Genomic DNA, 14,859 nt, shown 5'->3' with positions numbered 1-14,859 from the left:
GGCCACGGGGCTTGAACCCGGACCTTCTTGCTGTGAGGCAACAGCGCTAACCACTACACCACCGTGCCACCCATCACAAAACTCCTCTCTTTTAATTCATTTTAGTCAAATGATTAATTTATCCTGGAAAAGATTCAGTGGTGATTCTGAATTCAACTTTTAAATTCTCCTTTATTCTCCCAAATAATTCTTTATCTTTTCTCTTATGCCCCTTTTCCACCAAAGCAGTTCCAGGGCTGGTTCGGGGCCAGTGCTTAGTTTGGAACCGGGTTTTCTGTTTCCACTGACAAAGAACTGGCTCTGGGGCCAGAAAAACTGGTTCCAGGCTAGCACCAACTCTCTGCTGGGCCAGAGGAAAGAACCGCTTACGTCAGCGGGGGGCGGAGTTGTTAAGACCAACAACAATAACAAGACCGCGAAAAATCGCCATTTTTAAGCGGCGAGAAGCAGCAGCTGTACAAACGCGAAGTCATCCATTATTATTATTATTGTTGTTGCTGCTTCTTCCGTGTTGTTTTTGCTTCGATATTCGCGCCAAGGTTTATGCAAACGTAGTGACGTAACTGACGTATACAACGACATAACTGACGTATACAGCAACGTAATGACATGTCTTCCCTTAGCACCGCGAGCTATGGAAAAGCAAACTGGTTCTCAGCTGGCTCGCAAGTTGAACGAGTTGTGAACCAGCACCAGCACTGGCCCCGAACCAGCTCTGGAACTGATTTGGTGGAAAAGGGGTATTATTGAATCAATTAATTTACCACATATTTAATTACCTGATTTTTTTTTTATTATTTACCGTGTAAAAATGTTTTTCTCTTTTGTTCTTTCTCTTATTTATTGTCTTTTTTTCCTTTTTCAGGTCATTTTGAATCCTTGTAATGATTCAGTTCATTTACATTGTAAGTGACTCTGAATCATGGAACCGTTTCTCTCTGTCTCAGGTGTCAGACTCTGGCCGGCCGCCATTGTCTTCCTCCACCCTGGTGTTTGTTCGTCTGATTGAAGAGAGCATCCACCCGCCTGTCATCCTCCCGCTCGATGTGTTTGTCACCACGACGACTGCTGAGTACGCGGGTGGTGGAGTGCTGGGAAAAATCCATGCCACTGACCAAGATGTGCACGACACCCTCACCTACGGCATCAGCCCTGACCCCGCCCCTTCAGACAACTCCGGCCTCTTCTCTGTCTCAGCTGCTGATGGCCGACTTGTAGCGCTGGGTGCCCTGGACTCTGGTCGCTACTCACTCAACGCCACTGTAACAGACGGTCGCTTCACAACGTGGGCACGTGTCACTGTGCATGTACGCCCCGCGCCTTCCCTCATCAATCTCGTGAGCATCCGCCTGGGCACCATTGCACCTGAAGAGTTCGTTGGCGAGCATTGGCGCAATTTTGCAAGGGCGTTGCGTAACACGGCAGGCGTCCGGCGCAGCGATGTGCAGCTTGTCAGCCTACAGCCTGATCACGGTGATTTGGAAGTGCTCCTTGCGCTCGACAAAACAGGAAGTCCAGAGCAGGCACAGGAAGTGGTGCTGAGGAAGCTGAATGCCTCCGCTGGTGCTATTGAGGAGATAACAGGGGTGAGGATTGTGCGTGTGGGCAACAAAGTTTGCCCTCATTTGGACTGTCCAGCTCGTCACTGCCAGGAGACGGTGACATTGGAGACGGGCACTATGGCAACATATAGCACAGCAAGGCTCAGCTTTGTCACTCCACGCCACACGAGGACAGCTGACTGCCTGTGCCGTGGTAACACACACTCCGCATTTCCTCTCATACAAAGCCTTACTTAGCTGATACATATGTGTAAGTTATTTGTATTATTTAATTGATTTGATTTATTCTTTGTAAATTTGTGAAGGCGCTGAGTGCACTGAGCTGAGCAAGCTGTGCGTCGGGAACCCATGTCCCGAGGGTACGGAGTGTGTAGAAGACCCAACACACACCACATTCAGCTGTGTATGCTCAGACGAGAAACATGGACAATGTGCCGGTAAGGCCGTCCTCTCCCAACGCCTCAGGATAATGCACCGTGTAAATAAATTTTGAATACACTTCATTATAACTGATGTATGTGTTTCAGAAGGTCACGCTCTGACATTCAGCGGAAACGGCTACGTGCGCTACAGGCTCATGGAGAATGACAATAAGGAGGAGATGAATCTCTCTCTCAGGCTACGCACATTCTCGGACCACGCCACCATCATGTACGCCAAGGGCACCGACTACAGCATCCTGGAGGTGAACACACAAATACACATGCTCACGCACAGCTGTAACAGTCCGAATATGATTAGCTTGAAAGAGAGAAGCCACGTCCCCTTATTTGAGACATGACTAACACTTTTTTGCTGACATTTTTGCCACACCTCATTGACTAAGGCTGACAGAGGCAGAGACGACACCTTCTTTATTTTTAGGCCACACCTCCTTGAGAGGGGCAGAGACCACACCTTCTTTACTGCTAGGCCACACCTCCTTGACTAAAATTGACAGGCCAGAGACCACACCTCGTTTCCTGCCAGGCCACACCTTCTTGACTAAAACTGACAGAGGCAGAGACAGCTAGGCTGCATCTCCTTCAACGGGACTAAAAGGCGCAGAGGCTTTGCCTCATTCACTGTTAGGCCACACTTCCTGTATTGACACTGAAGGGGACAGAGGCCACATCTCCTTCTCATCCTTCTCATAAAGATGAGTGCAAAATCTGTACCTCCTTCACTGACTGTGACAGTCAGAGGCCATGCCTCTCTCACAGCTAGGCCACACCTTTATTTATAGGGACTGACAGTGTACACAGCACTAAACAGAAGTCCTTGAGTGTAGCATGACTACAGCAGGTTTTCCCACACAGCGTGAGAGAGGAAAACCTCCTCTTTCTCTTCTGTCTGCCATTCTTTCTCTTCTCCCACACTCTGTCCATCGTCTCCTCAATATGGCCACCTCAAGGGTCTCAGCAGAAAACAGAGAGGGGGTTATTTTGGTGGTGTGAGAGGGCAAGAGAGAGTCCTTTCTCACAGATTCCTTTCCAGCTCTGAGAGAGAGAGAGAGAGAGAGAGAGAGAGAGTGGTCGACTGTTATCTGCTATGTGATCCACATTACAGCATCCTGCTATTTCTGCTTTGTACAAACACACGCTACTCTACGCTACATTTATTCTGTGAGAATGTTACACACACACACTTTTTATATCATACTTTATTTAGCTTGTGAGAAACTTTTGAACACACGTCTTGTGATAGTATAGCCCAGGCCTATTCAAATAGCGGCCCGGGGGCGAAATTGGCCCGATTGAAATTTAATCCGGCCCGCAGCAGATTTAAAAAAAAAACATATCTACGTATCTGCCGCGGTGCGCAGTTTTCTCTACCGCTCTGGCACAGACCAGAGTACAGGTCGTCTCCATGGTGACAAACACTCATTCTCACCGATTCTCGCGATGTGACACACTCCATGCAGCTACAGCAGTGGCAACATGGCGCTGTCCAAGCAACATCGCAAAGTTGACAGAGAAAACCATAAATTTCAAAGCGAATGGACTGAAAAGTACTTATTTACTTTGCCAACTACGGCAAGCGATAGACCTGTGCGTTTATTGTGTAACGAATCCGTAGCTGTGGCCAAAGAGTACAACGTGAAGAGACATTTTACAACAAAACATGCTTCATTTTCTGAGCAATACCGAGAGGGCTCCGAGGAGAGACGAAGGAGAATAGACAGACTGGTAACTTCTTTTGAACAAAGTCAGCGTGCAATTGGTGGCTTTTGCACAGAACAAGAGAGAGCTCACTGATAAATAAGGTAAACTAAATGAGGAAAAAACTATTCTTGTTAGTAGTTAGTTTCCATCAAGAGTATGTTTACAGCACATATTGTTTTAATTAGCAGATTTGTACTTACTTACTGTACACTTGAAATGTTGATCTCGTTTTAAAATGTGTACTGTTTTAAAGGTATATTTCAGGGATATTTGAATGTTATCACCCCAAATAAGATTTGATACTTGAAACTGCGGGCGGCGCGGTGGTGTAGTGGTTAGCGCTGTCGCCTCACAGCAAGAAGGTCTGGGTTCAAGCCCCGTGGCCGGCGAGGGCCTTTCTGTGTGGAGTTTGCATGTTCTCCCCGTGTCCGCGTGGGTTTCCTCCGGGTGCTCCGGTTTCCCCCACAGGCCAAAGACATGCAGGTTAGGTTAACTGGTGACTCTAAATTGACCGTAGGTGTGAATGTGAGTGTGAATGGTTGTCTGTGTCTATGTGTCAGCCCTGTGATGACCTGGTGACTTGTCCAGGGTGTACCCCGCCTTTCGCCCGTAGTCAGCTGGGATAGGCTCCAGCTTGCCTGCGACCCTGTAGAACAGGATAAAGCGGCTACAGATGATGAGATGAGATGAGACTTGAAACTGCAGTTGCAGTTTGCACTTATGGCAGCTTTATTTTGATTGTCTGAATTTGTTATATAAGCTATTACTTATGTTTACTGTTTTAAGGGTAAAAGCTGTGTATATTTCTCAGTATACTTGTTATCATCACCCCAGGGCTTATGCAGTATTTGCATTTGCAGTTTTGCACTTAGGGAAGCTTTTGTTGTAATCATTACATGTTGTTGAATGTGTCGAATGCTTTCATAGTAAAGGAAAGGCAAAGAATAATGTACCTTATTTTATTTCATATATTATGTACCTTAGTATAGTATATTTTAATTGCCTTTAGCTGATATCAATTTTATGTCAATTGCCCCTCCGGCCCTCACAAATTTTATAATTTTCTAGTTTGGCCCCCCTGCAAATGTATTTGAATAGCCCTGGTATAGCCTAATGTTAGTTAGCTTCATGTCAAACTTAGCTGCTGGTTTTAATACATCACCTAATGTTATCTTGGCTATTGATCTAAATTACCAAATTAAATAATTTACTTGGCAGTTTAGTTCTTTTAAAACTTTCTGATTACACAATATAATAGATAATATCATACATAATATAATAGTTAAAAGCTAGCTTTCTAACAAACCTAGCTGCTCTGTTTCATTTGCATGTTATACTAGTTAGCCCATTATTAGCTAGTTGAATTGGCTAATGAAACAGTTTCACTAACATTAGTTTGCGCTCATTGAACTCAGCTAATTTCTTAACACCTGATAGATAACTTGAGCTTTAACTTCGCTAATTAGTCAGCTAACATTAGCACTGGAGCAATAAACAGCCAGAGAACTGAAAGGAAAGGTGAGTGGTGATGTAGTAAAGTCTGTGATTGACAGATCAAATGTAACTTGCAGCAATATCTGTATTTAATTTGTGTACGCAGTGTACTAAATGATTGGCACTATCTGCTAATGTGTGTGTGTGTGTGTGTGTGTGTGTGTGTGTAGATTGTGAATGGACGCCTGCAGTACAAGTTTGACTGTGGCAGTGGGCCCGGTGTCGTCCCTATCCACAGCCCATTAGTGAATGATGGAGAATGGCACACAATCTCACTCGAGGTGGATGGCAACTACGCTCGCCTGGTGCTTGACCGAACACACACCGCCTCAGGCAAAGCACAAGGCAACCTTCGCACGCTCAACCTCGACACCAGTGTCTTCTTTGGAGGTCATGTTCGGCAGGCAGGTGTAGCCAACGGCCTGAGGGGCTGCCTGCAGGGGGTGGTGTTGAACGGACGTGAGCTGCCACTGAGATCGCAGCCTCGTAGCTCGCACTCTGTGCTGGAGGAACTTGTGGAAGCTGTGCCTGGTTGCAGACCACCCCCTCGGGTATCGAGCTGTGCCAGTGAGCCCTGTGCCAATGGAGGAACTTGCACAGAGCTGCCTAATGGAGGTACAGGGTCTGGGATGGGGGGAGTTAATTAAATATGGAAAATATTAGTGGTAAAGAAATAAGTACGTACTTATAAAAAGAATACTCAAACTCTTAGTCCTGAGGTTAGCGTGCTAGTTTACCAGAGTTAGCTAGTTATGTCAAGTAGTACTGTATATGGGTACAAAATGCAAAGACAAAGAAACCCAAAATTCAGAACTTGTGCCATCAAAAAATTTTCCTTTTGTCCACATTTGTCACACTTTTTATTGTTGTAGGTTATTTCTGTAAGTGCAGTCCTCTGTTCATGGGTAGCCACTGTGAGGTTAGCATCAGCCCCTGTTCATCTAATCCCTGTCTTTATGGTGGAACCTGTGTGCCACGTGGAGATGACTTCTACTGCCAGTGCCGAGGCCAGTACTCCGGCCAGTGGTGAGAGAACACACACAAGAACATAGCCATTTTATATAAAATAGAGTTTTATAAGCCCAACAGTTGCTTTCATGCTGTCCGGTCTGCTTGCATAGTGACTGCTAATGCTCATACACACAAAGGTAGAGGTGTACATCGGGGCTGGGATCATGGGACTGGAATAGGCAGGATTGGTCAAAATTCTTTCACGAGTAAGCAAGAGTGGTATTTTTTTTTAAAAAATCACTCTCCTGTGCACATCTCAACACTAAGGTCACCACAGAATTCCTTAAAGGGACACTCTGGCTAAAGTATAAGACTTCATCATTGATAGACCTGTTGTTAATAGACCAACTTGTCTCCTACAAGGGTCTCTAGAGCGAATGTTTGAGATGTCCAGATAGCAAACTTTCTTGGGAATTTCAAGTTCCCCCTTCTCAATGAATTGCCATTAAATGTCCATATTAAAGTGCACAATAACAAACATGATATAAAAGGGATGTAGGATGTTAGGGTGGACCATGTTGCCAGCTTGATGGGGAGACACCAGGGAACTCTGTTGCAAATAAAAGAAATGGCAGTGGGACTTTATGTCCTGCAGTAAACTTGACCTGAAATGAATATGGTGTCTCCAAGTTTGACATTCTGATTAAATCTGAATCTGCAAAAGTTCTAGCTGCTTGTTCACTTGGGTTAGATGTAGTTAGTGATTTGATTCGTCGGAATTAACAACTTGGCAAGGTATTTTCTGCTCTTTCTCATCTTATTCATTTGTCTCGGGTGTGCGACAGGTGTCAGCTTGGTCCGTACTGCACAGAGAACCCTTGTAAGAACAACGGCAGGTGTATCGGCAGCCTGGATGGCCCAGTGTGCGAGTGCGAGGCTGGCTTCCAAGGAGACAGGTACGCTCCATCCCTTCGGAGATCTTGAAAATATTTTCAGTAATAGTAGAACAGGACAGTAGGTTTTTTGTATATACATCGACTCAATCTCTGTCTGCATGGTCAGGTGCCTGAATGATGTGGACGAGTGTCTGAAAAACCCATGCACCAACGGTGGCCAATGCCAGAACACATACGGCTCATATGCCTGCAACTGCTCGCTTGGCTATGGGGGTCACCACTGTGAACAACACGCCCAGATAAGCAACCAGGTGCTCTCTACATCCTGGAACATTGGCCTGGAGGAGGTTATCGGCATTGCTGTCTTTGTCGCCGTGATCTTCATCATGGCTCTGCTATTTGTCGGGATCCGTAAGCGTGTATGCCGGCGTACCAAGCCCCAGTCGCCCGATGATGATAAGCGCCTGCATTCGTCCTTCCTGCAGCGTCCGTATTATGACTCCAAGTTGGGCAGGAACGTCTACTCTGACGTGCCACCCCAAGTGCCCGTGCGACCCATCTCATACACCCCCAGCGTGCCGAGTGACTCTCGCAACAACCTGGACCGCAGCTCATTTGAAGGCTCAACTGTTCCCGAGCACACTGAATTCAGCACTTTCAACCCTGATCCAGTAGGACATGGGCACCGCAAGACTGTCGCTGTGTGCAGCGTGGCACCCAACCTGCCCCCGCCTCCGCCCTCCAACTCTGCCTCGGACAGCGACTCGATTCAGAAACCCAGCTGGGACTATGATTATGACGGTAAGGACAGAGCTGATATTCCATTTCCAGTCTCATAATTTGTTATGGCCTTACCTAATAGATTGGTGACCTGCCCAGGGTGAACCCCGCCTCTCAACCAAAGTCAGTTGAGATTGGCACCAGCTTCCGCCACGACCCTGACGGATAAGCGGCATAGATAATGGATGGATGGATGGATGGATGGACTTACAGTACCTAATTAGTATAGCCGAGTGCTCATCTTGTGCATCTTTCTTGTTTACTTGCAGCTAAAGTTGTAGATCTGGATCCATGTTTCAGTAAGAAGGCAGTGGAGGACAGCACGTGTCACCCCTATAACACCCGGGGCAGCATGTCTGAGGTGCAGTCGCTCAGCTCTTTCCAGTCTGAGTCCTGTGATGACAACGGTACGTGTGCATTTTATGCTAACTGTTACTGGATTGTTTAGCAGTTAACATCATTAGCCTCGTTCCTGCTCTGATGTACGTAATTTAAGAGTTTATAATTTATCTATATGCTTAACTGAATCTTGTGCTCATTTTCATGAAGTTTGTATTTCTCATGAATATTTTTGACTTGTACAAAGTGAAATTATAGAAATACTTCACCCAAAAGAGGCTAGCAGGAAATAAAATCTGAGTCTAGTTTACACAAAGCTAACTAGCTAGCATTTATCTTCAACTGTTATTAGCAGAAAAATAGCATTTTTTGAGGAAACTATTACCATGGCTAAATGTTAATTTGGCTACATTTGTTATTAGCAATGTTAGCATTTTCTGCTGAATCACTGTATATCTTCATATGTTAAGTTACACTGATGATAAGTAAAACATATTTGCTAGCTAGTAGGTTAGCTTTGTGAATTTTTTTTCTTGGCCGTATTTTGAACTGAACTTCTTTTGTTATCTACAATCTTACCGTTTCCATCGTAGCATTCTAGTCTTGTTAGCATTAGCATGAATACTAACCACCTCGTTCTTTCTTTCTTTATTTTTTTTTTTTGTAACTTGAGTAAACAGTTTGTGGTTTGAGAGTCATGTTGTTGTGTTATGTTTCTCTCCCCCTCTTTAACTCGCTGCTTTGGGACTTTAGCCCCCATTTGGATCAAACCGCACCAAAGACGCAGGGCGAGGTTTTAGCTAAACTCGTAAGTCAAACATAGTGACACGGAGAAGGAAGGGATCGCCTCACAAAAAGGCTTAGTGTGATTCTCAGGGGATAAAAAAGAAGCCTGTGTTGTTGTTGTTGTTGTTGTTGTTTTACTTACTTACTTTCTCCGATTTTCCAATCTATTTGGCTTTGCAATGATTTGGTTTGATTGTTTGCTTCTTTTATGGATATTTTTATCTCCAAGCTGCTACGGATAGTTGAAGACTTCACTGGTACAGGAATTCCGCTTGTGTCTGAAAATATTTCAATCCATTAATCTTGGCTGTTTACTTTACTTTACCTCAACCTGGGGTTCCTCAAAGTACCCTATTTCCTGTTTCCACCTGGAACCAAATGCACTTTCCTTTTCTCACTTTTCTTTTTTATCCTTGAGAATTCTTCTGATCCCGATCCTTCCTTCTGCTCATGTCATATCGTATTATATCGTATCATATCGTACCGTGCTATCAGTGTCAGTGGAACCATGGGTATCACCGATTGTATATGTCCCCATCAATCCAAAAACATTGAGTCTTCACTCACTTCGTCCTTCATCACAACTCCACCATGATACATCCAGAACCTGGTGCAGATAGAAACCAGATCCAGATCTGTAGTGTGTAGCTACTTCACCCTTTCAAGTTTAAATGTTTATTCCTTACCGTGGGGCGCGGTCTGGATTTCCATAGTGATTCACATTATTTAAAACAAGCCACAAATCTGTTGAAGTCATTGATTTTTTTTTTTTGCAACACTATAAAGCAAAAGCTCAAAACGAAACCATCATCTGTCATTGAGACAAAACAATGAGAGGAACATTCACTTCATGCCATTGTAGTCATCTTAACTCCAGGTGCTTCTTCATTTTCCCTCACACTAACATAAGCTGTCTAACCTGCTCCTTCCTTCCATCCATCCATCCATCCATACCTCTTTCCTTCCCTTTCAAGCCTCCATAGTGACTGTAATCCACCTGGTCAGCTCGGCGGCTGGCTCGGTGGAGACACAAGGTACCATTTGTTTGATTGTCTCTTGTGTCATCTTCGTGAGTGGTGTTGGGTGGGAGATTGAAAAGGATGCACAGATGCCCTGTTTATTTAATTAATCAGGCATGTCTCAAATAAAGACTCAAATTTGATTATGAATATTGCACTGAGTATTTTTACATGCTCACTCATCTGGTGAAGCAGATAGCATCCTTGTGTCCTTTCTTTCTACTGTATATTTCCTTCTTTTTTCTCTCTGTGTAGTTCTCAGTACAGTATTTAACCTTTTCTTTCCTCTGTATCGGCCGCTTGCTTGCATCTAAAGAGTCACTCCCGTCTCGTGAGCTCAAGAACCCGAGAGGTGAATTGAAATTTTTCCGTGTTTGCCTGAAGCCCTGTGATTTCTCCCTGCATGCAGTGCTGTGAGGAAAAAAAGACATTGGTTTAATAATAATTAAAAAAAAAGAAAGAAATGCTAATACAAAAATTAAATCATGCTAACATGCCCCTCGTAGCTGTTGTTACTAACCATTGGATTAGTTTCATATATATATATATATATATATATATATATATATATATATATATATATATATATATATGTGTGTGTGTGTATATATATATATTGTTATTGCTGTATTGCTTTTTTTTTCCATATCACAGTAACTAAGACTGAAACTGTTCTGGATCAGTATCATTTGATTTATTTTATTCTATTTTTACTTTGTGTTGTGTATGATGTGTGTATCCTGTGTGTAGTTTTATCTGTGTGATTCTCATTTGTTGTTGATGTGGAAAGTTTGCTGCATGATGTTTAAATTAATGTTTTGTGTTGTTTTTGTTTTTGAACCCTGACAAAAGTAAAATGAAGGTGTTTCACGCAGGATTTTATTTCACTTCAGTTCACCTTACTCAAATTCACTGACTTAGAGTGAGAACTAATCTTGATTTATTTTTAGTAACTGTTACACACTATGTAATAAATTTGCGTAACAATGTTAGTTATTGTTTTGGAATGAACTATAATTTATTGCATTAATAATAATGATGATGTAAATTTAACAACACTACTGAATTCTAACCTTCAGGACGTTATGAATTAGTTGAACTGAAAATGTATGTAAATACAGTTTTAAAAATTCTAGCCAGTTTCCATTTAACATTACAATATCATTGTAATACTGTGATGTAGTGGTTGATATTTGTCATTTCATCCTATAGGGTATCACTGGGACACATCTGATTGGATGCCGAGTGTTCAACTTCCTGGAATCCAGGAGTTTCCTCAGTATGAGGTGGTGGAATCTCCGCCCACCCTGTACAACGACCCCGCCTTGTTAGACACGGACTATTATGCGGGTGGCTACGACATTGAGAGCGATTTCCCACCTCCACCTGATGACTTCCCCAGCCATGACGACCTGCCACCTCCTCCACCTCCACCCACAACGTATGACACGCTTGGCCCTGCCCCCTCTAGTCCTGGAGGATCATGGGCACGCCAGCGCCCACCTTTACCCCAGCTCTACACGCTCAGCCATTACCTCCCTCACCACCAGTACCCTTCATCCGACCCGGAGCCGCCGAAAAGCGGCAGCATCGCAGCTGACGACGTTTCACTGTCGCTGTATGCATCTACAGTGTCATGCTCGGACGTGGAGGAGTCAGAGGCGCCGATGAGCGACTGTGAGAGTGGTGCCGAGGATGGGGCACAATTTCGACGGCTCATCGTAGCACCACAACCGCAACAACAACAGCAACAGCACACCGAAGTCTGACACTGGATCCATAAAGCGCAGAAATCAAAAAGTGCCTGAAAATTAAACCTTATGCAGGAGACTCTTGTTGTAAACACACACACACACACACACACACAAGATGTACGACCACACAATAAATCCAAGCGCACACATTCTCTGAGACATGGACACATTCAAGGACAATTTCTCCTCTGGAGCACAGCAGCTAATTTCAGTAGGAGTCGAGTGGACCCGAGTGTGTACAGGTGTGTATCTGCCTGCACACAATGTCTGATATAAAATTCACACCATCTTGTTCATGAAAGAAAAAAATAATATGGAAAAAAAGCGTCATTTCAAGTGATAGCTGTCCGTATTTGTATAGATAAAACCATGCAATCTGATTTTTTTTAATTATTACAAATGCTCATTCATTTGTAATGTAAATGGTACTGTACAGTTTTGATTTTAAGGGTTGACTAGTTCTTTTTGTAGATATTTTTATTTTTAAAAAAAAAGCCAACAGAAAAAAATCAGTGTGTCATTATCAGCTTTTGCAGTACAACAAAAGAGGACAAAAACAATCTAAACAGTGGTTAAAAAAAATGTGTGTGTGTGACCATCTCCACACTTCCTGCTCCGCTCTGATGGGCGACTGCATATTATTGTGATGTCAGTTTCATTTATTGTGGGTTTTTTGTTGTTGTTGTTGTTGGGGTTTTTTGTTTTTTTTTTGTTTTTTTTTTAAACTTTTGAAAGCTCTTTATTTTTCCACCAACAAAAAAAACAAACAAACAAAAAAAACAGGACCCGGTATATTTATAATGCGAGATGAAGTGTGGACTCGTGACTTTTTTCAAGCAACCGCTCATGTGTGAGCAGTGCTTCGGTCTTGTTTATGATTTGGGGGTTTTTTTTGTTTTGTTTTGTTTTGTTTTTAATACTGCCACTAGCTTAATCGCTTTACTACTGGCAATAAATTATTCTTAAAAATACCATTGCTTGTCTCTTTATTTTACATCCCAAAGCATGAGATGGAATCTAGGAAGCAATAAATCAAATTGCACTGTTCGGGGGGAGTACAATATAGCATCCTGAAGAGTTCTTCAGTTTGTCCTTTATTTAAGAAGCTAGAACACTTTACTTGAAGAACTCTTACAGAAGCCTTTTCTGTAAAGCCTGGATTATTCTTGCGTGTAGCTACACATACACAAGATGGCTGCCACATGTATCCTGTGGATGTTTTAGAGCACAGCTTGTGCACATGCTTAGAAATTAATGCTATAGACCTTGCATGATGCAATCCCAAAATAAATGGTGGGGTGCGATATTACGATGTGACGTCATATCAGCACCAGAAACAAAAATATTGATTTAACGACCTAGCAGATGGTCTGTGCTGGTGATGCTGCCAATGTTTCTGCCATTATTCACAACATTTAACAGTAAAGTAGCCTCCTCCACTGTTGATGTTTTGTCCCCTACCCTACCCCCTAGTTGATATAGCTTTTCACGAGGTACACTGATGATTATGTCCTGCTGTATGAAATTGTAGTAAGTAGACTGGTATATCATAAGACATAATTTTAATATCTTTTTTGCACCACTGTAGGGATTCAATTGGTGTGTGTGTATATATATATATATATATATATATATATATATATATATATATCCATTATCTGTAGCCGCTTATCCTGTCCTACAGGGTCACAGGCTAGCTGCAGCCTATCCCAGCTGACTACGGGTGAGAGGCAGGGTACACCCTGGACAAGTCGCCAGGTCATCACAGGGCTGACACATAGACACAGACAACCATTCACACTCACATTCACACCTACGGTCAATTTAGAGTCACCAGTTAACCTAACCTACATGTCTTTGGACTGTGGGGGAAACTGGAGCACCCGGTGGAAACCCACGCAGACACAGGGAGAACATGCAAACTCCGCACAGAAAGGCCCTCGCCGGCTGCTGGGCTTGAACCCAGGACCTTCTTGCTGTGAGGTGACAGCGCTAACCACTACACCACTGTGCTGCCTTATGAGATATATATATATATATATATACACAGTGGTATGCAAACGTTTGGGCACCCCTGGTCAAAATTGCTGTTACTGTGAACAGTTAAGCAAGTTGAAGATGACACATTCGTCCTTGCAAAAGGTTTCCAGTTCTACAAGTTTCTTGGGCTGTCTTGCATGCACTGCTCTTTTGAGATCTATCCACAGATTTTCAATGATGTTTAGGTCGGGACTGTGAGGGCCAGGGTAAAACCTTCAGCTTGGGCCTCTTGAGGTATTCCATTGTAGATTTTGAGGTGTGTTTTGGATCATCGTCTTATTGTAGGACCCATCCTCTTTTTAACTTCAACTTTTTTACAGATGGTGTGATGTTTGCTTCCAGAATTTGCTGGTATTTATTCGAATCCATGCTTCCCTCGACCAATGAAATGTGCCCTGTGCCACTGGCTGCAACACAACCCCAAAGCATGATCGATCCACACCCATGCTTCAGAGTTGGAGAGGTGTTCTTTTCCTGGAATATGGCACCCTTTTTTCTCCAAACATACCTTTGCACATTGTGGCCAAAAAGTTCTATTTTGATTTCATCAGTCTTTTTGGACTTGTTTCCAAAATGCATCAGGCTTATTTAGATGTTCATTTGTAAACTTCAGACACTGAATTTTGTGGCTAGGACACAGAAAATGTTTTCTTCTGATGACTCTTCCATGAAGGTCATATTTGTTCAGGTATCAATGCATAGTAGAACAGTGCACCACCACTCCAGGGTCTGCTAAATCTTTCTGAAGGTCTTTTGCAGTCAAACAGGGTTTTTTATTTGCCTTTCTAGCAATCCAATGAGCAGTTCTTACAGAAAGTTTTCTTCATCTTCCAGACCTCACCTTGATCTCCACAGTTTCTGTTAACTGCCATTTCTTAATAACATTACAGTCTGAGGAAACAGCTACCTGAAAACACTTTGCTACGTTCTTGTAGCCTTCTCCTGCTTTGTGAGCATCAATTATTTTATTATTCAGAATGCGAGGGAGTTGCTTCGAGGAGCCTATGGCTGTTGATTTTAGGGACAAGTTTGAGGAGTCAGAGAATTTATACAGCTTTGAAATCTGCATCATCTGACCTTTTCTAACGAAGAAT

At 43.2% G+C, this 14,859-nt stretch overlaps 1 protein-coding gene across 5 annotated transcripts in view; it reads left to right on the top strand.

Annotated features, from left to right (window-relative positions):
• fat1a (FAT atypical cadherin 1a) overlaps nucleotides 1–12,696 on the top strand; it is a 132,665-nt gene extending 119,969 nt beyond the window's left edge. For 2 of the 5 annotated variants that reach the window (XM_060916739.1, XM_060916738.1), the window contains exons 19-28: nucleotides 948–1,755; nucleotides 1,868–1,999; nucleotides 2,090–2,247; nucleotides 5,371–5,815; nucleotides 6,073–6,226; nucleotides 6,997–7,107; nucleotides 7,214–7,848; nucleotides 8,097–8,234; nucleotides 10,288–10,323; nucleotides 11,184–12,696. In XM_060916739.1, the coding sequence (XP_060772722.1) occupies nucleotides 948–1,755; nucleotides 1,868–1,999; nucleotides 2,090–2,247; nucleotides 5,371–5,815; nucleotides 6,073–6,226; nucleotides 6,997–7,107; nucleotides 7,214–7,848; nucleotides 8,097–8,234; nucleotides 10,288–10,323; nucleotides 11,184–11,740 (3,174 nt within the window). In that variant the 3' untranslated portion in view covers nucleotides 11,741–12,696. Of the gene's footprint in view, nucleotides 1–947; nucleotides 1,756–1,867; nucleotides 2,000–2,089; nucleotides 2,248–5,370; nucleotides 5,816–6,072; nucleotides 6,227–6,996; nucleotides 7,108–7,213; nucleotides 7,849–8,096; nucleotides 8,235–9,926; nucleotides 9,987–10,287; nucleotides 10,324–11,183 lie in introns of all 5 variants that reach the window. The other 3 variants (XM_060916742.1, XM_060916740.1, XM_060916741.1) reach the window with 3 other exon arrangements.
• The last annotated feature ends 2,163 nt before the right edge of the window (nucleotides 12,697–14,859 follow it).

Source organism: Neoarius graeffei, chromosome 3 (assembly GCF_027579695.1).
Source record: "Neoarius graeffei isolate fNeoGra1 chromosome 3, fNeoGra1.pri, whole genome shotgun sequence".
NCBI lineage: Eukaryota > Metazoa > Chordata > Actinopteri > Siluriformes > Ariidae > Neoarius > Neoarius graeffei.
This window is presented reverse-complemented; position numbering and strand designations above follow the sequence as displayed.